We start from the raw sequence: 25,932 nt of genomic DNA, 5'->3' as shown, positions 1-25,932 counted from the left end.
TGGGTAGAGTAAATAGTTCCGTGATTTGGGTGTTCATGGTAGGTCGCTCTATTCTTATGTGAATTGCCTCAAGAATTTGTAATCTTCTTGAATCTTGGGTTTTGTCTATTATGCAAGTATTCTTGTTCAACATTTCTCTTGTTAGAGTAATGTCATGGGCTTGTCTCATGTGATTCCTAGGGGCACCAGATTGAAGATGGCATGTCAAACGCCTCGTCAGCTTGGTCGACGTCATACCTATGTACTTACATTGAAGGTTACATCCTTCGTGGGGGCAAGTGTACATGTATACAACGCTTGACTGCTGTAGAGGGTTCTCCGTCGGCTTCGGGCTGTTTTTGATAAGGAGTTCGGAAGTCTTCTTGGTTTTGTAGAATATTATCAGGTTTATGTTTTGGTTAGGAGTAGTGCTTTTTACTCCTTTACGGATTATTTCTTTCATTATTCTTTCCTCTTTTATATGTTCACTGTGCATGGTTGATTTGTAATATAATTTTATTGGGGGTGTTGTGGTTTCTGTTCTAGGTTCTGAATTATACCAACGGTCCAAGTGTCTTCTTATAGCAGCGTTTATTTCCGCGTTGCTATATCCGTTGTTCACCAATACCTGAGTTACTCTTTCAAACTCTCTACTCACGTTGCTCCATTCAGAGCAGTGGGTAAGCGCTCGACGAATATAAGCATTGAGAACACTGGCTTTGTATCTTTGGGGGCACTCACTTCTACCGTTCAGGCATAATCCTATGTTGGTGGGCTTGGTATATACGTTGGTGCTTAAAGAGGTTCCTGTTTTTGTTATTAGTACATCCAAGAATGGCAGACTGTTATTTTCACTATTTTCATGTGTAAATCGGAGTACTGACTCTCTCTCTAGGTGTCTTTTTAGGTCAATTAGTTCATCTGAGTCTTTTACTATTACGAATATATCATCTACATAACGGCAGTATACAGTTGGTTTTTGTCTGCTACTGAAGACCCTATCTTCGATGGTTCCCATATAAAAATTAGCAAATAAAACTCCTAAGGGGGAGCCCATTGCTACTCCGTCTATTTGTAAATACATGTCTCCTTGTGGACTGATGAAAGGGGCTTCCTTTGTACATGCTTCGAGAAGACTTTTCAAGTGTGGCTCAGGTATGTCTAATTTGGGGGTGCTCTCGTCTCTGTATACTCTGTCCAGTATCATTCCTATGGTTGTGTCGACTGGGACGTTGGTAAAAAGGGATTCAACGTCCAGGGAAGCGATGATTCCATCGGGCTGGGTAGATTTGATCAATTCTAGGAAATCTGCTGATGATTGTAGACTAAACTTACTTGGAGTGTATGGAGTTAGGAGTTCATTGAGTTTCTTTGCCAGGTGATAAGTTGGGGTTGGTATTTGGCTGATTATAGGGCGTAGTGGGTTACCTGGTTTATGCGTCTTAACATTGCCGTAGGCATATCCTAAGCCATAGTCGCCTTGAAGTTTATTGAAATGCACACTACCTTTCTTTGCGTTGATTGCTGTAATTGTTTTGTTTACTTTCCGCTTAAGGTCTTCTACGGGGTTCCTCGTGATTCGTTGAAATTTGGAGTCGTCACTTAGGATGTCGCTAATTTTGTTCATGTATTCATGGGTAGGAATCAATACATATGCTGCTGTTTTGTCGGCTTTTCTTATTGTTACGTCTTTCAGATTTTTTAGTTGTTTCGCTGCTTCTTTGAGTCGTGGGGTTAAGATTGTAGATGAATAAGTTCCTCGTTTTTTCCCTGCTTCTGCAAGTAGTTCAGCTTGAAGTGTGTCAGTGGTGATGACTTTTTTGTTGTCTTCTAGCTTATGGATATCGTCCAGAAGCATTTCGATTTCCAGGCGTTTTTGATGCATCTTTGGTTTAGATAAGAATTGACAATTTAGACCAAGATTTAAGAGGTCTCGTTGGTCCTGGCTAAGATCATAAGAAGTCAGGTTAAAGTAGCCATCTTTAGGACGAGGGATTTTTAGCTGTCCACCGTTTAGGGATGTTAACTTACGGAGTGTCTTTGTTTCTACAAGAGTTTTATGTTGTTGTTTCAGGTTAAATAGTTCACTGTTGATGGTTTGCTTGAGTTGGATAGGGATGTCGTACTGGGTCCATTTGTTTAACAGATGCTCCGCCTGCTATATAAAGGTTTGGAGGGCTTCCTTCTTCTTGTTTAGTTGATGCCGAATGAGCTCTTGCCTATACCTATAGGTAAATTCTGTATTGCGGACTGCTGGGTCATGTGGGTTTATATTGGTGTATACTGGCAGCAGGTTTTCTTTCAAACATGTTTCAATGAATATGACCGCATATTCTGTATTTATTATTTTCTGGTTTAGGGCTTCTATCCCTCTAACTATTTTCTTAGCATCAGGGCTTAATTGGAATAGGAGTTCTCCAAAACTCATTTTCGTACTTTTAAGGTGAAGAAAAGAAGTGATTTACTATAGAGTGTATTACACTTATTTGTATAATTTGCACGACGTTTCGAACCTCCATGGTTCATTCTCAAGTGAACAGATCTTACAATACTAGTTGATTTTATACCCGCATTAGGTCAGGTGATAATACAATGAAGGTGAAAAACATGGGGGATACATAAGGGATAAACATAGGGGCTGCAGAAGGCTTATTGGCCCATACGAGGCATCTCCTATCTAAACACAAAGATTAATCCAGTGTAATTGGCCTGTTATGTTGGACATTGTCTTCTGTGTTGGCATCGATATGTTCTTGTCTTGTCCTTACTCTCATGGTGGGTAGAGTAAATAGTTCCGTGATTTGGGTGTTCATGGTAGGTCGCTCTATTCTTATGTGAATTGCCTCAAGAATTTGTAATCTTCTTGAATCTTGGGTTTTGTCTATTATGCAAGTATTCTTGTTCAACATTTCTCTTGTTATAGTAATGTCATGGGCTTGTCTCATGTGATTCCTAGGGGCACCAGATTGAAGATGGCATGTCAAACGCCTCGTCAGCTTGGTCGACGTCATACCTATGTACTTACATTGAAGGTTACATCCTTCGTGGGGGCAAGTGTACATGTATACAACGCTTGACTGCTGTAGAGGGTTCTCCGTCGGCTTCGGGCTGTTTTTGATAAGGAGTTCGGAAGTCTTCTTGGTTTTGTAGAATATTATCAGGTTTATGTTTTGGTTAGGAGTAGTGCTTTTTACTCCTTTACGGATTATTTCTTTCATTATTCTTTCCTCTTTTATATGTTCACTGTGCATGGTTGATTTGTAATATAATTTTATTGGGGGTGTTGTGGTTTCTGTTCTAGGTTCTGAATTATACCAACGGTCCAAGTGTCTTCTTATAGCAGCGTTTATTTCCGCGTTGCTATATCCGTTGTTCACCAATACCTGAGTTACTCTTTCAAACTCTCTACTCACGTTGCTCCATTCAGAGCAGTGGGTAAGCGCTCGACGAATATAAGCATTGAGAACACTGGCTTTGTATCTTTGGGGGCACTCACTTCTACCGTTCAGGCATATATATATATATATATATATATATATATATATATATATATATATATATATATATATATATATATATATATATATATATATATATATATATATATATATATATATATATATATATATATATATATATATATATATATATATATATATATATATATATATATATATATATATATATATATATATAAGAGAAAGAGGGGTGTTTTGAGTGGGAGAGAATATATATTTATTTATTTTATATATTTTTTTTCCTAGGAGTGGGGGATAATGTCACTCCCAGGTGATATTTGCAACATTTGTAGTTGGAGCTCATCACCACAATTCGTGCATACAACTTATTGCTGCCTCCGCTGTGGGGAAGCTGTGTGTGTTCAATCTAGTGGAGTTCATAGGAGAACCTGTGGTGGAGGTAAGCCCTTATTTATTTATTTATTCGTATTTATTTCAAATGAGAAATATTGAGATGGTTTCCCCTATCTTCATGGGGGTGTGTGGGGGGGGGGCTGTGTGAGTGAGAGTGTGTATATTTATGAGTTATTTCCTTGTTAGGAGGTAAACATCACCGGCCTACCGGAGAGAGTGGTTTTGTATGCCTCATATGTGGTAGCGTCACCTTGAAGCCTCACCCCACTTTCACCTGCAGCAGTTGTGGGGTCACTTTGTGTGAGCACTTGACTTCTGAACATCTACAATCATGTCCCCAAGGTGAGTGAATAAACCCTCTCTCCAGTTTTATTATCTTAAGAAGCTTTCTTGAGGCGTTATGTCATGGGGTTTAGTAGGGAGTGTTGGGGTGTTGCTTTTTATTATTATTATTATTATTATTATTATTATTATTATTATTATTATTATTATTATTATTATAATTATTATTATAATTATTTTCCAGGGGTGCTTCAGAGGCAGGTAAAGACATCTCAGGGGCAGGTAGGAGAGGAACTTCACCCCAAAGCCCAACGTAACAATAGCCCCTTAGGTGGTGGCGGGGGTAGACAGCCCTTTGAAAACGGGGGGGAGGAAGAGATGAGTGATGATGGTGATGGTGGTGGTGATGATGGTGATGGTGGTGGTGATGATGGTGGTGGTGGTGACATCCCTCAGGCAGGTCCTAGTGGTCTTAGACCCCATGACAACAATCGAGATAGAGATGGAAATTCCTCAGAAGGGGAGGATGTTATAGACATCCCCTCACTTAATTAATAGGGTGGGGGCCCTGGGGGATCTCTTTACTAGAATGGAATATTCCATCCCCCCAGCCTTTGCCACAGATCCTGTAGGTCTTCTAAGCAACTTTAGAGAACTATTCTCTAACGAAATAGAGAATTACTTGAATTCTCTGGCGGGTCATGGCAATTTTACTTCATCATTCAAAATCCTTCTTGAAGTGAAGGTTACACTTTTAAAGCAACGTCTCACAGAAGATGATGACTATAGGGAACACTTCATAACGTCACCTGCTAGGCTGGTAACTCTTGAGGAGGTGGGTGATCTTATTGATAGCTGGGTGGGTTATATGATTACACGTCTGGAGGATCTCCTTTCAGAAACAGAGGGGAGTGGTTTTATATTATTTAATGTTGATTTCCTCAAAATCGTTATCTGTAATGGTTGTGTAAGGTCAGTTTTGGGGGATTATGTCCCTTATCCCCCCTTTTTAAGAGGGCGACATGAGGTCTTCAACCCAAACCCCAATGGTAACAATGGAACATGCATTATTCAATGCATTGCTGCTTTTCGAGCGTCACAACAAGGATGGAAATGGAAACGTATAGGAAGACTTGTAGAGTCTCACTCTAGGGTTAGGAAAATGGTCAAATACGAGCAATTATCTTTCCCTCTCTCATGGGAGGATATCTCTAAATTGGAAAATAGGAATAAACTCTCCATTTTTTGTATTCAATTCACAAACATACAGACGGTGCCTATCACGTCTCTCTTTGTCGTCGTGGTAGCAGACAGTACTCAGACATAGTTCCATTATTATTATTGGGGGAGTCTCATATAAGTCTTATTAAATACTTAAATAAGTTTTTGCGGAACTTTACCCGCAGTCACAGGCGAAAGACAGTCTTCTGTAGAAGCTGTCTTTCTGAATATCAAAATTCTAGGGAGCTGTCTCACCATTCTGTTTCCTGCGACATCACGCAGAAAATGATTTATCCCCAGGAGGGGGACACCCTTCATTTTAAAAATACAGGGAAAGGTTACCCCCCTTCCCATGTAGCTTATTTCGATTTCGAGAGTGTCCTAAGCACTGAGGATTGTCTAGGTTCTGTTACAGCCATACATAGCCTATAGCATACAGCTATATAATTGTTGATAGGAACCACTCCGTCATTGATAAATTTACTTATTTTGGGGGGGACAGCGTCACTCATTTCATGGAGCGAGTTGCCACCAAATAGGAAATTATCAGATCCACCCTACCCAAATATGAAATAGACATGTCTCTTGAGGATATGGTTCATTTTAGGAGACAGACTCACTGTCAGTTTTGTGAGGAGGTATTTACACCCACCAATTTCAAGGTTCAACATCATGATCACCTTAGGAAAAAACTCAATTATATTGGAGCTCTATGTAATTACTGCAACCTCCGCCACAAGAATGCTCTAGAGAGTTTAGTGCTAATTGCCCACAATATGTCTTATGACATGGGCTTAATTTTGAGGGAGTTTGCCATGGGTTCAAAAATTAAGAGCAATATCCTCATGAGGCAGGGGACTAAATATCTTAAGGTAGAAATAGGCAACCTTAAATTTCTTGATTCACTGGCTTTTATTACGGGCAGTCTTTCGTCCCTAGCAAAAACCCACATTGATTCAGGCAGCCCCTTAACATTCACTCACTCAATGATAGAAGGTTTACCCGAAGAGAGTTACCACCTACTCTTAAAGGGTAAGCAGTTTTTCCCTTATGAATATGCCACAAAAATCAGCTGCTTTAATGATGCAACACTCCCCCCTATTGAAATGTTTTACAGCTCCCTAAACAAATCAACCATCACTTTGGAAGAATATAGACATTCTAAATTAGTATGGGAGGCTACAGGATGTGAGTCATTAAAGGATTATCTCCTTATTTATTTAAGGTGTGATGTCGGTTTACTGGCTGACATTTTTACTCACCATAGAGTAATTCTAAATGATATATTTTCCTTAGAGATGACTCACTACTGTAGCCTTCCGGGTTACTCCTATGATTGCTTCTTGAAAAGTAGCAAAATATCGTTGGAGTTAAGTGCAGATGTGACGTTGCACAATCTCATATCACAAAACATACGAGGGGGTTTTACAACTGCAGTTAGGAGTTATGCCAGAGCTAACAACCGCTATGTCAACCCATCTTTTAACCCCCAGGAGGATAGGTCTTCTTTCTTACTTTATTTAGACTTCAACTCCCTTTACGGGAGTTGTATGACTAAGAAATTACCCTATGGTGGTCTAAGAAGGTTGTCATCTGATGAGATGAACTCCTTCATTAGCGAAGGGAAGATAATGACAGAACAGCCATTCTCTTCTAACAAAGGGTACTGGCTATTAATTGACACCAAACACGTGAGACCTGAAATAGCTAGACTTACAGATGATCTACCCCTTTGTTTACACCATAGGGGAATAAGTATGGAGGATATCTCACCATTTAGTAGGGGACTTCTGGAAACAAATAACATTACAAAACTCCCCCCAAAAAATATAAAGTTGGAAGGGGATCATCTCCCAAAGAAACATTATTTCATATCTCTACACCTCTTACAGTTATTTATTGAGATAGGTCTTGAAGTAGGGGCTATTCATGCCATTTATGAGTTCCACCAGTCTGATTTTATGGCAGAATTTGTTAACACCAACGTTAACAATAGAAATGCTTCCACCAGTAACGATAGGAAAACACTCTTCAAATTACTGACGAACACTGTTTTTGGTAAAACACTACTGAACCCAGCCCGTTATGCCATTGACACCAAACTAGTGACTTCAGCTAGGGTCTTTTTACGAGAGGTGAAGAATCCTCGCTTTAAACGTATGGTGCATTTAAGTGACAATAAATTATTGTCTGTCAGTTCCAGACCATTCATTAAAATTACTCATCCTAATTACATTGGGTTCCAGATTCTTGAGCTAGCAAAATACAGTTTGTACCATTTTTGGTACAGGGTACTTAAGAACCACTATTCAGATAGGGCAGCACTGATATACAGCGATACAGACAGTTTCATCTTCAGTTTAATGACTGAAGATGTCTTTAACGAGATGGGGAAAGAACCCCTTAGATCATGGATCGATACCAGTAACTTCCCTGAAACTCACCCCTTGTATGATCCTTCTAAAAAGGGTGTTTTAGGTCTTTTAAAGTCAGAGGTTTCAGATAGACACATCCTTGAAGTTGTAGCTCTCAAGCCCAAAATGTATAGTTTGCTGTTGCACAACAATTCAAATTCCATTACCGCTAAGGGTATCCCCCGCGCTGTGCAAAGATCTTTAACTCATAGACATTTTAAAGAAACCCTTCACAGCAATGCAGTAGTAAATACTTTTCAATACTACCAAATTAGGAATTTATGAGGGCAAATGGTCACCACCCATAATACTAAGAGGGGTTTAAGTGCATTTGATGATAAACGCTATTACCGAAATAAATACAAAAGCTTAGGCTATGGCCATCCAGACATACCACCTGACCCCCACCCATCCACCTCAACCCAAGGGGTGACCGCTGGAAGTGAAAGTGATGACGTCATCGAGCCACAAGGGGAGGAAGGGCGACACCATTCCAGTGAGAGTGAACGCTATGACGACAGTAGCCCCCTAGGAGAGCAAGAAGAACCACAACACCTCTTTCTCCCTCTGGATGATATTATAGTCTGTGGGTTGGTGGGTGTTGTCGTGTTGATCCTTCTCTACGGACAACCCAACCCACAACTCGGTAGAGTGCTTATACCTCACTAGGAGATCACCCCTGGGCGCTTCTGGCTCTTGGAAAGGGGCTCAACGTCACACGTTTAGGGGATGCGGCTCCAACACTTAGCCTCGTTGTCACGTGCACACACCCATTCGAGCCGCTGTGACTCCCCACTCTCTCCTTAGGTGATATGATCTCCTCAATCCCCTATGACTTACTAGTATTACCTCCAACCCTGTCCACAGCAGTGGTTCTTGGTTCTTTCTCTCTCTCTCACCTTCTTTACTACCTCCTGGGAAGCCTCACTAGGACAAGGGCAAACACCAGCAAATTGGGATACATTTACTGGACAAAGCACATACACGATACATACACACATATAATAATAATGAATCCTATACTCTATAATATCACAATCAGGTTGCACTCCAACACCATCAGAACTCTATTATCAGCTTATCAAGTGGTATCCTATCTCCTGGTTCACCACCTGATACTATCAACCACCTCAAGTTGATCAAGTCTACATACACTGTTGCACCATCAGCAAGATAATATATATATATAGAAAATCAGCATTTGAATGCAATAACATATATCAGTATAAATGTTCATTGATACACAACAATGATCAATCGATCACTGTCAGTCCTGGAACGCATACATCTGTAGGTAATCCAGCCTACGACTGTAACTCTAAACTTCAGTATAAAACACTCCTTGACATAAGAATGCCAACAATCACTCACCTCTCACTGCGTCTTGCACGCTAATGACAACCAAACACTATCAACTCCCTACAAGTAATCCACCAGAACTTCCCTTCCACTTCTGGAAGTTCACTACCCTGATATCTTCAGGTTCTTCCGGGCTTCACTACCGGGATCCTCTGCAGCTCCTCCAGGCTGCTACCATGAAGTTTCCTTGAGCAACTACGGTGCTTCACCCTTCTGCTAGGGTCCTCCACAGCTCTCTTGGCTGCTACACCACCTCTACAGAAGCACGTGACACTCCTCTTCACTGCTGCTTCTCACAGCTCGAGGTCCTCTGCTTCACTACCTTGGAGTCTCATCAATTACTTCATCTATGCTGGCTTCGAAATTCTCAGCAACTTCTTCCCCAAAGACAAACCTGCAACCCATCGACACTCCAATAAAATTGTTTCCCCTTCAACACATAAACAAAAATAATCACACAATATGTTTGTCTCCAACCTCTATCTGTCCTCTACATACAGTGAGAGTGGACTCCCCCGTTTTGGGCGGGTCCATACTCCACCTCGCCCGGCGGCGGTCCTCACTCGCTGGGAGGGTCTTCCTCCGTCAGGAGCCGGGCTCCCTCAGTCGTCTGTCAGAGCTCAGAGGGGACGGACGTCGCTCCGTGTTCCTCCCTCTTCACTCTCCTATTTCAGGCTTTCTGCCTTATTAAAACATGTCTAACTTATAAATAAACATCGCTACTGTCGCTGGGCACACGACCAACTACAAGCAATCACTATGAACTGGCGTATATCGTGCTTACCACAGATTAACTGGTCGAGGGCGCTTCTCCCTCTGACGGCGTCTGGTCACAGCGCTTCCACGGCCCACAATAATGCCTCTGGGCGATTTAATAAACACTTCTCATCGCCCACGACTTGAGACCACACGTCCCCAGCTCGATTCCACAGCTGGTACGTCTGCATACTTCTCTTCTCTTCGAGATATATCACTAGGGGTTCCCTTCTGACGGGAGCTCAACGGAGCGCGGCTTTTCCCCTGCGATGTCTGACCTCAAGTGAGGTCAAAGCCCCTCCAGAAGCGAGCCTCACGCCTCCAGCAAAATGTCCACATCTCCTAGCCAGTCATCTATATGTTTCCTTCTTCACTGCCCATAATCTTAAATTGGTATACATATCCAACCAGCCATTTTACATATGGGTTATCACCTCAATATCTGCTAGACCTTCTAGTTAGGTCAGGCTTGATGAATAACTCTCAAGGAGGGAGACTCGTTTCTCCTGTAGGCTGAGATCATAACACTCCCCTCCCCTTATTTTGAGAGTTATTCCAGTGGTAAAGCTCGGGATAATACATCCACCACCACACTGTCTCGTTCTTCAACCGATTGGTTCGAACGGTTGATCTGCTTACGTACCCCCTTAGGAGTCTACAATTAGTTCGTTGCACCTTGCAACATCCGGCTCACAACTCTCCAGAAACATGGTCTTCTCACAAACGATCTGACCTCTCTGGCACCTCTTGGCTAGGCTGTCCTCCTTGGACGCCTGCACTCCATCGGTCCACTCTACTTATTGTTTCCACTCTCCGTTTCCTCGTCTTCTTCTCTTCACGTCCAGCGTCAGACGTCTACTGTCTGTACCTCCTCTGTCGTCTTCACACTTCCATCTACTGCCGTTATACTTTCGTCTCCTGTCATCATACTTCACTCCCTCGTCTTCACCGACGATTCTCCCTTTCGTCTTCTCATTTATCCGAGACCTCATCCTGTTTGACCTCCATCGAGTCCTCGGCTTTCTTCTATTCCTCCATGCTTGTATCATCATCCTCTTCTCACACCTCTCACCTCTATACAACTCCCTTTCTTCTCCTTCAACTCTTCTTCGTTCCCTAAAAGTTTCTTCGAGCACTGTACTACATCCAACAGCACTCGACCGTACATGTTGCTTTGCCTCTCCCAAAGTGCTCGTAAGCATCTCTCCACACATACTGTCTCTTCTCCTTTCATTTTCTCGGCTATTACTCTTCTTCACTATCTTTCCTCCACGTTTTCTGTGGAACATGTCGACTCCTGACATCTCAAACAACTTAACTCCACTATCCATATGCCTCTGTGCTCGTGGACAACGTGACGCTCTACTCCCGTCCTCAGTATGTCCACATCTTTCCTCATTCCTACTCAGCACAGTTGCATTCACCTTCCGACTCTTAGTTTCAGCAGTCTGGGCTTTACTCAGGTCAACTCTCTTCACAGTATTCTTCTTCGGCTGGGCCATCTTCACTTTTGACCTCACCGAGACTTCATTTTTCTGGGCTGGACCTTCATCAAACAGCCATGCTATATCTACATCAATATCTTCTACCGGTTTAATTGACACTGTCTCATCTCCTCCAGCGTCTTCCTTGTCGGCCACCTCTGTCTTCATCACTACCGAGACAGGGTACTCAATGGCTTGGCGGTCTCCTGACTCATCTCCTCGGATGTCAGTCAGGCTCACACTCTCAGGTGTCCCACCCGTGCCGAGGCCTTCTGGGCACTCCTCTGGCACAGTCTCCGCTATGACTCTTGTCAACACCTTTGTCCCGCACAAGTCATTCCCTAGGATCACTTGGACTCCTGGAATAGGTATGTCGGGGCACACTCCCAACATCACCTCTGCCGACACATATTCCGACCTTAGCTGGACAGTGCATACGGGCATGTCACTCTCAGACAATAACCCATATATTTTCATCTTACTCCTGCCAGCTAACCGTCGATCATTCCCAATCAGGCTTCTCGTAATCAAGCTCTGATTAGCTCCGGTATCCCTTAAGATACCAACTTCTACCTCAGGTTGGCCTCCTATACTGATCCAACCTTTGCTCATGAACGGCCTATACCTCTCATTCACTAAGTTCATCTTCTGTGGTTTGTCTCGGAACACATTAGTATATTTACTTCGGGGGTCACACATGGCCAGGGTCACAACTCTCTTGCCCTGCCGACAATCTCGCATCACGTGACCCAATCCGTTACAATTGTAACATCTCATCTGGGAAAAGTCTCTTCTATATGTACCAGAGTAGCTCTGACTCTGCCCACTCGTATTGGAGTTCCTCGGGCCAGACGTACTACATGTACTCTGTGGAGCTTTACTGGACTCTTGATTCCCTGGATCACGATTAGTTTCTCGTTTGGCTCCTCCATCCTCACTTTCAGACGAAGTGCGCGACCTACTCTTCTGAGTTTTAGGGTACTTACTTTTATCTGCCCATTTATCAAAATTTTTCTCACCCCAGACTCTTCTGGGTCTCTCATAATTTCTTCCTCCCCAGACTCCACTGGATCTGCCATTGCTGCGTCTCGCCTCGCTTCTCACTCTGTTCTCCCTCAAACTCTTATATGCTTCGGTAATCATATCCGCCCAATCTGCGGCATCTTTCACCTCCATTATCCCTGCTTCTTGGATCTTGAACTTTGTTTCGGGATGCATCATCTCCAAGAACTTCTCCATGACCATCAGTTGCTTCAGGTCAGCGTAAGATCCAACTCCAGCAGCCTCAATCCACTTCTGGAATCGTCTTTCCAGATCTCTTGCTGTCTCAGCAAACGTACATGCTCCAACTTTGATCATCTCTCTGAAGCGCTTCCTATAAGCTTCTGGGGTTAGCTGAAACGAGCGCAATATGCTGCTCTTTACTGTGGCATAATCCTGGCACTCTTCCAGTGACAATTGGGTGTATGCCTCCCTGGCTGCACCAGTCAATCTTAACTGGACCAGCTGGGCCCATTCCTGCTGTGGCCACTCCTTGATGCTGGCAACCTTTTCAAAATGCTCGAAAAAGCTCTCTGCCTCTTCAGGAACAAACAAGGGAATGTCCTTCTCCCTAACCCTAACATCTGGTGAGTGTGATACCTGGGTAGTGCTCTCTGGCAACCCATGTTCAATCCTTTGTTCAGCCAAGGTTCTATTCGCTTCTATCTGCATTTGTTTTGTTCTCTCTTTTTCTTTTTCGACCTGGGCTTTTTCTTTTTCGACCTCTAGTCTTGCTTTCTCTTTTTCTTTCTCCATCTCTAGTCTTGCTTTCTCTTTTTCTTTCTCTTGTTCCAACTCCAGTTCTCTTATTCTGGTTTTCTCTTTTTCCTTCTCGGCTTCATTTTTCATCTGGAGTTCTAATTTCATCTTTTCCAGCTGGAACTGTCTCTCCTCACGCTGCATCTGGAGCTCTAACTGGAATCTCTCCAAGCTCCTATTTCGGCTACTCCTGCTACTGCGGCTACTCTTGCTGCTCCTACTCGATCCTTGGGATCTCACTTCATCCTGCCCATCATCCTCCTTTCCACTTTCAGCTCCTTTCTGGGTTCCTTGTTCTGCCGCTTCACTTTTGGCTCTTAACTGCCTCAGGATCTCATCCTTCATCCTAGCTACTTTAGATGCTTTCAACCTGATGCCACATTTTTCTGCTATTTGCTTCAATTGATCCCTCGTGCAACCTTCTAAGTCCTCAGGCTTGCCTGACTCCACAAATGCTTGCACTTTATCCATCTTTGTCCTGAGAGTCTTCCCAAGAGAGAGAATATACACCTGCGGTCACACAGTTTATCTCAGCAAGGGTGTACAAATCCACTCTTGGACAGGGTGTGCGTGTGTCAGTTCACTCTCCCGGACACAGGCCCCCAATTTATTATAGTCTGTGGGATGGTTGGTGTTGTCGTCGTTGATCCTTCTCTATGGACAACCCAACCCACAACTCGGTAGAGTGTTTATACTGGTTCACCACCTGATACTATCAACCTCCTCAAGTTGATCAAGTCTACATACACTGTTGCACCATCAGCAAGATAATATATATATATAGAAAATCAGCATTTCAATGCAATAACATATATCAGTATAAATGTTCATTGATACACAACAATGATCAATCGATCACTGTCAGTCCTGGAACGCATACATCTGTAGGTAATCCAGCCTACGACTGTAACTCTAAACTTCAGTATAAAACACTCCTTGACATAAGAATGCAAACAACCACTCACCTCTCACTGCGTCTTGCACACTAATGACAACCAAACACTATCAACTCCCTACAAGTAATCCACCAGAACTTCCCCTTCCACCTCTGGAAGTTCACTACCCTGATATCTTCAGGTTCTTCCGGGCTTCACTACCAGGATCCTCTGCAGCTCCTCCAGGCTGCTATCATGAAGTTTCCTTGAGTAACTACGGTGCTTCACCCTTCTGCTAGGGTCCTCCACAGCTCTCTTGGCTGCTACACCACCTCTACAGAAGCACGTGACACTCCTCTTCACTGCTGCTTCTCACAGCTCGAGGTCCTCTGCTTCACTACCTTGGAGTCTCATCAATTACTTCATCTATGCTGGCTTCGAAGTTCTCAGCAACTTCTTCCCCAAAGACAAACCTGCAACCCATCGACACTCCAATAAAATTGTTTCCCCTTCAACACATAAACAAAAATAATCACACAATATGTTTGTCTCCAACCTCTATCTGTCCTCTACATACAGTGAGAGTGGACTCCCCCGTTTTGGGCGGGTCCATACTCTATCTCGCCCGGCGGCGGTCCTCACTCGCTGGGAGGGTCTTCCTCCGTCAGGAGCCGGGCTCCCTCAGTCGCCTGGCAGAGCTCAGAGGGGACGGACGTCACTCCGTGTTCCTCCCTCTTCACTCTCCTATTTCAGGCTTTCTGCCTTATTAAAACATGTCTAACTTATAAATAAACATCGCTACTGTCGCTGGGCACACGACCAACTACAAGCAATCACTATGAACTGGCGTATATCGTGCTTACCACAGATTAACTGGTCGAGGGCGCTTCTCCCTCTGACGGCGTCTGGTCAAGGCGCTTCCACGGCCCACAATAATGCCTCTGGGCGATTTAATAACCACTTCTCATCGCCCACGACTTGAGACCACACGTCCCCAGCTCGATTCCACAGCTGGTACGTCTGCACACTTCTCTTCTCTTCGAGATATATCACTAGGGGTTCCCTTCTGACGGGAGCTCAACGGAGCGCGGCTTTTCCCCTGCGATGTCTGGCCTCAAGTGAGGTCAAAGCCCCTCCAGAAGCGAGCCTCACGCCTCCAGCAAAATGTCCACATCTCCTAGCCAGTCATCTATATGTTTCCTTCTTCACTGCCCATAATCTTAAATTGTTATACATATCCAACCAGCCATTTTACATATGGGGTATCACCTCAATATCTGCTAGACCTTCTAGTTAGGTCAGGCTTGATGAATAACTCTCAAGGAGGGAGACTCGTTTCTCCTGTAGGCTGAGATCATAACAATGATGACTCATCGTCATCATCACCCCAGGAGGGGGAGGAAGACCCCACAACAGATCTGTGGGCACGGAGAAGGGGTCTAGTTAGACAATATTATGGGGGGGAATTAGATTACGACTACGTTTAAGCCACTATGTACTTTTGTTAATATATTGTATAAAACAAGTGTTATTTCTTTTCACCCACTTTTATTTTGAGTATATATATATCCTATATAGGTCCGGACATATATGCACATAGTCCTGGAGGGGCCATTCAGACTTGTTCTAATATATATATCCTTAATTAGTCCTATATATAATGAGGTAGTGTTTAAACGGAGATACACAGTGTAAGTGAAATGTGGTGGGGGCACACCATAGACTACAGTTTGAGGTGGGTCTATCTGTCACCCCGCCTCTGATTCCTTTGTCCGATAAGTGGGCCTATCTGGCTCCCCGCCTCTGATTCTATTGTCTGATAAGTACCCCCCATTGTTTGTTAAGTGCGCCTATCTGGCTCAGAATATACTACTTGTGCCCAAGAGAAAAGTCACACCACCATTGGAGGATTGTAATGTAGATGTAGTAATTACTCTCTTGCAAAAGAAAAAAGTATGTATGAAATTGGAGAGCTGAGGGCAACATATGATTGTATAATTAGAAAACTGCCTACAGAAAACACTCTACACGTATATTGTGATGGGTTAGTAGCTAGAGATGCGAAGGCAGGATGTGGAGTTTTGATCAAGGCGTACACTGACATCGGCACTGTAGATATTGTTATTGGACGCCCCTTAACTGTCAATGTCTCTTCAACGCAGCCTGAACTCCAAGGTGTATTAGCAGGATTACAGGAAGTAGTCAAATGTGGTAAAAATGCCTGCTTCTTTATTGACAGCAGAGGAGCGTTAGAGTCTTAAAATAGCAGACTCCCAGTATACCAGAATATTGTAATAGAGTGTAGAGAGAATGTTAAGAAATTAGAAAAAACTGGGTATAAAGTAAGATTCATGTGGATCCCTTCACATGTGGGAATACTGTTGAATGAGGTAGTTGATGACATAGCAAGGAGAGCCACTGAAAAAACTCTTCTTGATGTTGTATGTCAGTTAACCTTGAAACAAATAAAAACAAGAATCAAGATGATCCAAGAGGGAGAAGAAATGATAAAGAGAATGGCAATGGTGGACAGTAGTAGCACACTTAAGAATTATTCAATAATAAATACAAATTCGTCCTTCACCTATGGTAAAGGAAAGTCTACTTGGAAGGATTCAATTTACATGAGATTAAGATTAGGATACAAATATATCTGGCAATTCGGTGTTGATGTCAGTGAAAAAGATAAGGAATGTAAATTATGTAGTATGCCGCACGCCCACACCTTAGAACATTATGTATTAGAGTGTCAACTTATTGATATCTATAGAAATAAGGAAATAAATAGTGTACCACATCAAATTGTTTGGATGTGTGATAATGGTATGATAGACAGTATACTTAGGAGCTACAGGAATTTTGCCCCAAGAGTATAACAATTATATGCTGTGCTTACTATATTAACCTGCAATGTTAAATGGGATTCTTGTAATGTTATTTGTCTATTTGTACTCACTGAATTTGTGCGTCCCTTGAGGAACTTGAAGTAGAGGGGGATAGAAATAGCCTAAGCTACTCTATCCCTTGGAGATGTATTTCTTTCTTGTCTCAATAAACATACTTGAACTTGGAGGGAGGGATCAGCCACTTTAACCCTGGACAGTTCAGACTTGTGCTGTCATCTCCATTATTTGTACCAAACAAGTTATTATCGAAGAATTTCACAACACAAATCAACACCGTCGTTACCAGTGAAGGCATTACGTCCGTGCAGTATACTAAATGATTTGTAGAGCTCTTATCTCATTGTGTAATTTACTGCTATGGTTATGCCGTATACAAAAAACGAACACCAAGGCGAGCAATATTCTCATTTCAGTCATTAAAGATCATTATTAATATACATGCAAACAATAATGTGGCAAAATTTAAAGTGTGATTTGTCGGAATGTAATTGGGAAGTGAAGTTTCTACTGTGGCGTCAAGAGGACGTTATTGACCACCTCATCCTGTCCATTACCACACCATCAGCACCAGACCTGAATGTGACTAGCTGCTTACGTGTTCTACACCTATTAATGTTGAAGCCATCTAGTCAGATAAGGCTTCCCCAGTATTAACTAATCCATTGTAGTTGTAATTGTACACTTAGTAATATGTAGTGAATGTCTACTAATCGATAATTTTCATTGATTGTATATATATATATATATATATATATATATATATATATATATATATATTTATATATATATATATATATATATATATATATATATATATATATATATATATGTCGTACGTAGTAGCCAGAACGCACTTCTCGGCCTACTATGCAAGGCCCGATTTGCCTAATAAGCCAAGTTTTCATGAATTAATTGTTTTTTTTCGACTGCCTAACCTACCTAATCTAACATAACATAACCTTTTCGGCTACCTAACCTAACCTAACCTATAAAGATAGGTTAGGTTAGGTTAGGTAGGGTTGGTTAGGTTCGGTCATATATCTACGTTAATTTTAACTCCAATAAAAAAAAATTGACCTCATACATAATGAAATGGGTAGCTTTATCATTTCATTAGAAGAAAATTAGAGAAAATATATTAATTCAGGAAAACTTGGCTTATTTGGCAAATCGGGCCTTGCATAGCAGGCTGAAAAGTGCATTCTGGCTACTAGGTACGACATATATATATATATATATATATATATATATATATATATATATATATATATATATATATATATATATATATATATATATATATATATATATATAAATATGTCGTACCTAGTAGCCAGAACGCACTTGTCAGCCTACTATGCAAGGCCCGATTTGCCTAATAAGCCAAGTTTTCATGAATTAATTGTTTTTCGACTACCTAACCTACCTAACCTAACCTAACCTAACTTTTTCTTTTACCTAACCTACCCTAACCTATAAAGATAGGTTAGGTTAGGTTAGGTAGGGTTGGTTAGGTTCGGTCATATATCTATGTTAATTTTAACTCCAATAAAAAAATCGACCTCATACATAATGAAATGGGTAGCTTTATCATTTCATAAGAAAAAAATTAGAGAAAATATATTACTTCAGGAAAACTTGGCTTATTAGGGAAATCAGGCCTTGCATAGTAGGCTGACAAGTGCGTTCTGGCTACTAGGTACGACATATATATATATATATATATATATATATATATATATATATATATATATATATATATATATATATATATATATATATATATATATATATAATAAAAAACCGAGAATGTGTAGGAAACCATTTGTGGGAATAAACTCATACATTCTTCTTTAAACATCACACAGTCTGCTATCAGTCAAACATCACATAGTCTGAAATAAATAAATTAACGTAAGAAATAAATCACTAAATAAATGAATATAAACATGAATTGCAATATAAATAACTCCCACAAGTCAGTTTTCCCCACTTGAGTAGAGTTTAGGCATACACGTGCCTCTTCAGATGCTGGTCACCCTCTCTAGATCGCCGTTAGCTCAGGACTGTTAATATGAGTCTAGAGAGCTTCTCTTTATCTTTGTAAGGAAGTGTATAGGTTGAGTGTTCAGTCTTCATGCTTCAAAACGATGTGTTCATCATCAAGATTATGTTCAGTCTTAATAACGTTATTTGGTTAGGATAGTGATGGCCGGGATCGTTAGGTTAGGCTTATATTGAAATCATTCGGTTTGCTAGTGCAGTGGTGAACGTCCTCGGCTCATAACCTTGTTACCCAGTAACAAGGGTAACACAGAGAAAATTGGGCACGGTACATTTAAGGTACTACCTGTGTTCACCTAGCAGGGTATAAGATCCCGGGAGTTAAACTAGTGTTGTGGGGTACATCCTGGGGCAGCCAAGAGGACCTCGTTAGCCATAAGTTCAGGCTTCTTTCCCAGACAACGGCAACTATTAGGTTACTTTAATAGAATAACTTCGTTTAAGTGTTACAGTAGTATACTATAATATATACTGTTTATAATACACTATAATTATACGTATAGAATCACTGATGTGAGGGTGTGAAAGTGAGGCCGCTAAGCGAGGCCTGGCTGGCCTATAGCGCCTCAGGGTTTTGACCCACAGTGTGGTTGTCAAGTCAGGTCAGGTCAAGACAGGCCAGGTCATGTCAGGTTAGACCAGGTCAGGCCAGGTCACCCCTCACTCAACACCACAACGCTCCAAGGGTCCCCCTCTGGTGCTACAGGTCACTACCAGCCACTATCCTTCACTGATAAAAATTGTCTATACAGTATACCTAGGTCATAAAAGTATTTGTGTGTACGTCTGATAACATACTACTTGTGAAGGAGGAAATGTATATGTTTATCTCTCAGAATGTTCGGTAATATGTTTATTTGTGATGTGTGTCTATGTATATATTAACACGTTGTACTGAATGGGGTGAGAATAGCTTGAGCTACCTCATCCCTTTGTGTGTATTTTACCTCAATAAACTTATTTCAATTTAAATTTCAATTTCACTGATAACATAACACTCAGCACTTTTCATAAGACAAGATCTTGTAAGGTTGTTCTGGACCATTGTGAGAATAAAGGTAAACTTGTGAGTGAAGTGAAGGTACAGAGTTGCAAGCAGTTGAACATAAACAAGGCCATTTAACTAACAATTTGTGACAACCGTTGGGTGTTCAATTGACATAAATCATTGCTAAACTGAATGTGATGATTGTGGAGAGAGGTGGAATCCGTGTGAAATATTAGTTAAAACAAAGTTCTAGAACTGTTCAACCCATAATTTGCAAAAACGAGGAATTTGTTCAAGCAATATATTTGTAAATAGTAATGTTGTAGACATTGGCATTGAAATACACAAAACGGACTTTTGTTTAGTGACAATTTCTGATGTAAATACTTACTGACTAAGTTGATGTAGCCGAGAGCGTCAGCGTAGGCGTTGGCGTCGCGGAACACAACAAGATCAGCCCCTCTGGCAGCACAGAACTGTCGAGCAGCGGCCCAAGTCAGCTTGTCAGACACAGCCAGCAGGAGGCAGGTGTCCCCAACTCTGGAGAATGGTGCTGTACACTGATCGCCTGCAAGTTGTCCACTGTTTTATTACACGTAGCCTCTTCTACTGGTACAATTACAACACAAAGTTTAATGTAGTTATGAAATTATAGCATGTAGTCTGCTGAATTTTTTAATTTTTTTTTATTTTATTTTTACATGCAAGCATGCAATTTAAATACAATAAAAACAAGAAAAGTACATGGAAAACATAACAAAACAAAACAAAACAATAAACCACCGGCCAGAAGGGCCGACAGCACATGGCAACAAATTACAAACACGAGAAATGCAAGAGCATACATCAAAAGAGAAAACAATGTCAAACATACAAGCACAGTAACATTATAAAACAAAACAGTATAAAACAAAACAAACAACAAGAGGTATAACATGAAACATAACAAGAAAATCACAATAAACAACAAACAAAACAAAAATTACAAACAAGTGCAACGTGTAATGCAATAATAAAACACCAGTACAAGGTAGATCACAGAAACAAGACATGAATAAAAACACTCACACCAAACCAACCGCCTCGCAACAAACAAAGGGAGAGGCTAAAAGATACACTAATAATAAACAAGCAATCAATGCAATCAAGAAAATAAAACATAGCAACATACACAACAACAAACAAGCACTGGCCTGAAGGACCGAGAACAAAACACAACATAGAGGACATCATGAAATAGAACAAGAAAATCGCACAGCACACAACAAGCCAAAAACCTCGCCCATCCTCTTCCCTGAGAGGCCGTCGTATTGCTTCAGCCTTCGCATAGAAAACTCCAGCTCAAGGTGAACAACTGTTTTCCCCGTTTCTACCCATTTCTGTGTATATTGATTACCATATGGTTGGTCGGCCATAACCCCTAGGCCACCGCCTCCACACTGTCGCAGTGAGTAATCAACCTACACGGTGATCAAGCGGACCTCGCCACGCTGTACGCATCATTATCCTGCTGAATTTGATTGAGACTTCGTGTTCAACATCACAGTAAAATTTGCTGTCGTCGGTTGCGCCTTAGATGTTCTCCAGTTTGCTAGGACTTGATTTATGCTTTTCAGGTGCGTTGTCTGAGATATTGTGGTTCCTAAATTCAGTATCTCTGCTTTATTCTCCATTTCTTGCATTTCCTTGTGATTTTATGTACTTCGTCATATCTCTGTTCCTGATTCAAGAGTGTTCTATGGCCCCCATCCATCCAGCAAGTTTCTCAATGTTAGATTCATTTCCCAGAATTTTTGCCCTCTTTGTTGTCTCAATTTTCTCCATTTTTGGCAATTTTCCCTATTTTTTGTGAATTTTGGTGAATATTCATTGTTCTCAAGACGACGCCATCACCTAGCCGATCCGCCGCCATACTTGTTCCTACATGCTGCCGGCCCGCCCCACCTGTTGGCGTCTGCTCCACCAGTTGGCGTCCGCCCCACCAGTTGGCGTCCGCCCCACCAGTTGGCGTCCGCCCCACCAGTTGGCGTTCCCACCTACCACTAAGGTTGTACCCTCAGTTTTCTGTGCACTTACTATTTTTCTCGATATTCTACACCAGAATTCCGAGTTTTCGGCAATTTTTGTTGTTATAATAGGAGTGAGGAGGAAGTTACCAACTCACGAATTCAGCCCCTTCGTTCACGAGCGTATCTGGGCTCAGTGTTATTATTTACTCACGGTTGTGGAGCCAGTGGCTTCAGCTATATAAAAGTGTTTGTTGCATCTCACTGGGCTGTATTATACATTGGCTGCACAAACTTTCCTTATATATATGACTCCAGGGAGACATATGTGTCAAGAAAATTAGTGCTGGTGTACTTAGAACCTGAGTAAAGGAAACAATATTTCTTCCCTGGGAGCACCATTGAGCTTATCAATTCACCTGAAATACATGTGTTGTTCTTTAATAGGTGAATGAACTTTGAACAATATACTCATTGATAAATATAGATATTAGTGCATAAATTTAATTTTCAGTAAAATTTGATACATTTACTTGAAACACTTAGGTGAAATATACTGATATATATTAGTTAAGTGAGTGATAGTGAGGAATATACGATTGAAATATTGAAACTTGAAACATTGTGGTTTGCAGATGTCCACTTTTTAGGGGCACATAACTATGTGATATTCCTACAAGTGACTAGTGAAAATACTTGGAAATAAGTGATAAGGGTTCTTACCTAATATACACTTGTAGGAGTGCAATATATGTTTACACCCTAAATTTAAGTGCATGACCTTAGATTTAAGTGAATCATTCTAGATATAAGTGCATGATTCTAGATTTAAGTGCATGATCCTAGATTTAAGTGCATGATCCTAGATTTAAGTATATGATCAAGTGTACGAACTTACGATTATCCAGTCCTATTGAGTGTTCACGACCATACCAAGTGTCGTCTAAGTTTTGAAAATTTTTGGGAGGAGTATACCCAAAAAATAATACAGGGTAATACCCCTGTAAATATAACTGATATCAACACGAGCGCACTAAATTTTGAAAGAGAAATTGAAAAAATGCCCATGCACTCGGCCCCAGGTCCAAACTCATGGAATTCAATATTTATAAAGAAATGCAAAGTGCCGGTAGCACAGGCACTCAGTATAGTGTGGAGGAAGAGCTTGGACACGGGGGAGATACCAGATGCACTTAAAGTAGCAGACATAGCCCCTCTACACAAAGGAGGGAGCAAAGCATTGGCAAAGAATTATAGACCAGTTGCACTAACATCGCACATAATAAAAGTATTTGAGAGAGTGATTAGGAGTCAGGTCACCAATTTCATGGAGACCAATGACCTTCACATCCCAGGCCAACATGGATTTCGAGCGGGAAGATCGTCCCTATCACAGCTACTTGAGCACTACGACAAAGTCACTGAGGCATTAGAGGAAAAACAGAATGCTGATGTGATATACACGGACTTCGCAAAGGCTTTCGATAAATGTGACCATGGCGTGATAGCACACAAAATGAAGTCAATGGGAATAACCGGTAAAGTAGGACGCTGGATACTCAGTTTTCTGTCAAACAGGACTCAGCGAGTAACGGTCAACCATATAAAATCTAGTCCAAGTGCAGTTAAAAGCTCTGTACCTCAGGGTACAGTCCTTGCACCGCTGCTTTTCCTTATTCTCATATCAGATATAGACAAAAATACAAGTCACAGCTTTGTATCATCCTTTGCAGATGACACAAAAATCAGTATAAAAGTTACCTCGGCTGAAGACATTGAAAAACTTCAAGCTGATATTAATAAAGTTTTCGACTGGGCATCAGAAAATAACATGATGTTTAACAGTGATAAATTCCAGGTACTCAGGTACGGTAAAAATGAGGACCTTAAACATAATACAGGGTATAAAAAACAATCAAATGTACCCATAGTAGGAAAACAACATGTAAAGGATTTGGGAATAATGATGTTTGACGACCTAACGTTTAGGGAGCATAACCAAGCAAATATTGCTACAGCCAGAAAAATGATAGGATTGATTACGAGAACTTTCAAATCCAGGGATCCCATCACAATGGTTGTACTCTTCAAGTCACTTGTATTGTCCCGTCTTGAGTACTGCTCAGTACTCACTTCCCCCTTCAGAGCACGAGAGATTGCTGAAATAGAGGGAATACAGGGAATATACGGCACGCATAGACGCGATAATGCACCTAAATTATTGGGATCGTCTGAAAGCACTCCAAATGTACTCACTAGAAAGGAGACGAGAGAGATATCAAATAATATACACCTGGAAGATACTGGAGGGCCAAGTACCAAATCTACACAGTAAAATAACAACGTACTGGAGTGAACGATATGGAAGAAAATGCAGAATAGAACCAGTGATGAGCAGAGGTCCCATAGGCACAATCAGAGAACACTTTATAAACATCAGAGGTCCGCGGTTGTTCAACACCCTCCCAGCAAGCATAAGAAATATTGCCGGAACAACCGTGGACATCTTCTAGAGGAAACTAGATTTATTCTTCCAAGGAATGCCAGACCAACCGGGCTGTGGTGAGTATCTGGGCCTGCGTGCTGCTCCAAGCAACAGCCTGGTGGACCAAACTCTCACAAGTCAAGCCTGGCCTCGGGCCGGGCTTGGACAGTAGAAGAACTCCCAGAACCCCATCAACCAGGTATCAACCAGGAGTAGCATTGGGGCCAGGTAATCCTAAGTATTGGGGCCACCCTGTTTTTCTCCAATTTTTTGGATATCGTACAGTGAATGGTTACCTGAAACATACTGGAAACATACTTCTTAAGCGGCACCTGCTTCCATTAGTTACAGACTTGGAAGCAGAGTACTATTCTTGACCATTCCTAGAATTAAGACCTATTCCCTGACGTGTCTTATTTTTATTCATTGGTGGCTTACTTTGGCTGTGAATGTTCATTTTGCAAAAGACTAGTTCTGAGCTGCGGCTTTTCATTTCTGCAAGATGCACCGCATACGCATTAACTTGGCATCTGTAACTTATCTAATAACATTACCTGGAGTGTCTTACACACTGGCCAACAGAATTGTCAAGTTTAGACACACACGCACTATCACGGCAGACAACATCCACCATATTTCTCACCTTAAGATTACAACTCCTTTGTTGAATGCCATATCTTTTGACACAGACCCACTACCTCAGTGCTCAGGCTCCAACACAATAGCAGAACCAGATGCTAGGAAACGTTCAAACTCGCCATCAACGATAGGAATATCTCCGCTGCCTCTGGAGATGCAGCTGCATGCAGTCACACCAGACGTAGGTCTCCTCCTCGTATTACCCATGGTTTCATAGTTCTGGTTTTCAGAGACGGACATATTTCAACTAAGGGTTCGTCTCATTCCACTCGTCGTCCAGTTCGAAGGTTTTCAGCTAGCTCTCAGGGTTCTGATTCGGATGACTCCACGTCTCCTCGACGGTGGACCAGTCATGGCCGAAGGAGTAATTCGTTCCATCCACCACCTCGAGAACTCGATTATGATGGTAAATCTGACTGGACTCCGTAATATCGCTGTTTCACATCGTATGCAGCGGAAAAAGATTGGAGTGGCACTACTTCCCTAACAAACTTGGGTTGGTGTCTTAAGGGCAAAGCTAGTGATTTTTACAACCGGATACTAGACCGGGAACCATCAATTGATTACACTCGCATGATGCATAAGCTTGTAAAGCGATTTGGGGATAGGGAGGTTTTAGACGTAGCAATAATGAAATTTTCTCAGGCCCAGCAAGAGAATGGTGAGGAAATCCTAGAATGGGCTGACAGAGTCCAGCATTTGGCTAGTCGAGCTTACAAACATCTGGAAAGGGGAGAGGAAGAGCAGATGGCTATCATGCAATTTGGCCAGGGTTTCCTGGATAAGCGTTTAGCAGAATAAA

At 41.6% G+C, this 25,932-nt stretch overlaps 1 protein-coding gene across 1 annotated transcript in view; it reads right to left on the bottom strand.

The window, feature by feature from the left end:
* LOC123752435 (hepatic lectin-like) overlaps positions 1 to 25,370 on the bottom strand; it is a 54,890-nt gene extending 29,520 nt beyond the window's left edge. The window contains exons 1-3 of the mRNA XM_069335510.1: positions 25,210 to 25,370; positions 24,930 to 24,986; positions 20,392 to 20,588 (exon numbers count right to left, since the gene is read on the bottom strand). Coding sequence (XP_069191611.1) covers positions 20,392 to 20,588; positions 24,930 to 24,986; positions 25,210 to 25,370 — 415 coding nt within the window. The remainder of the gene's footprint in view (positions 1 to 20,391; positions 20,589 to 24,929; positions 24,987 to 25,209) is intronic.
* Between the last annotated feature and the right edge of the window lie 562 nt (positions 25,371 to 25,932).

The sequence above is a fragment of the Procambarus clarkii genome, chromosome 4 (genome assembly GCF_040958095.1).
Source record: "Procambarus clarkii isolate CNS0578487 chromosome 4, FALCON_Pclarkii_2.0, whole genome shotgun sequence".
Taxonomy (NCBI): domain Eukaryota; kingdom Metazoa; phylum Arthropoda; class Malacostraca; order Decapoda; family Cambaridae; genus Procambarus; species Procambarus clarkii.
This window is presented reverse-complemented; position numbering and strand designations above follow the sequence as displayed.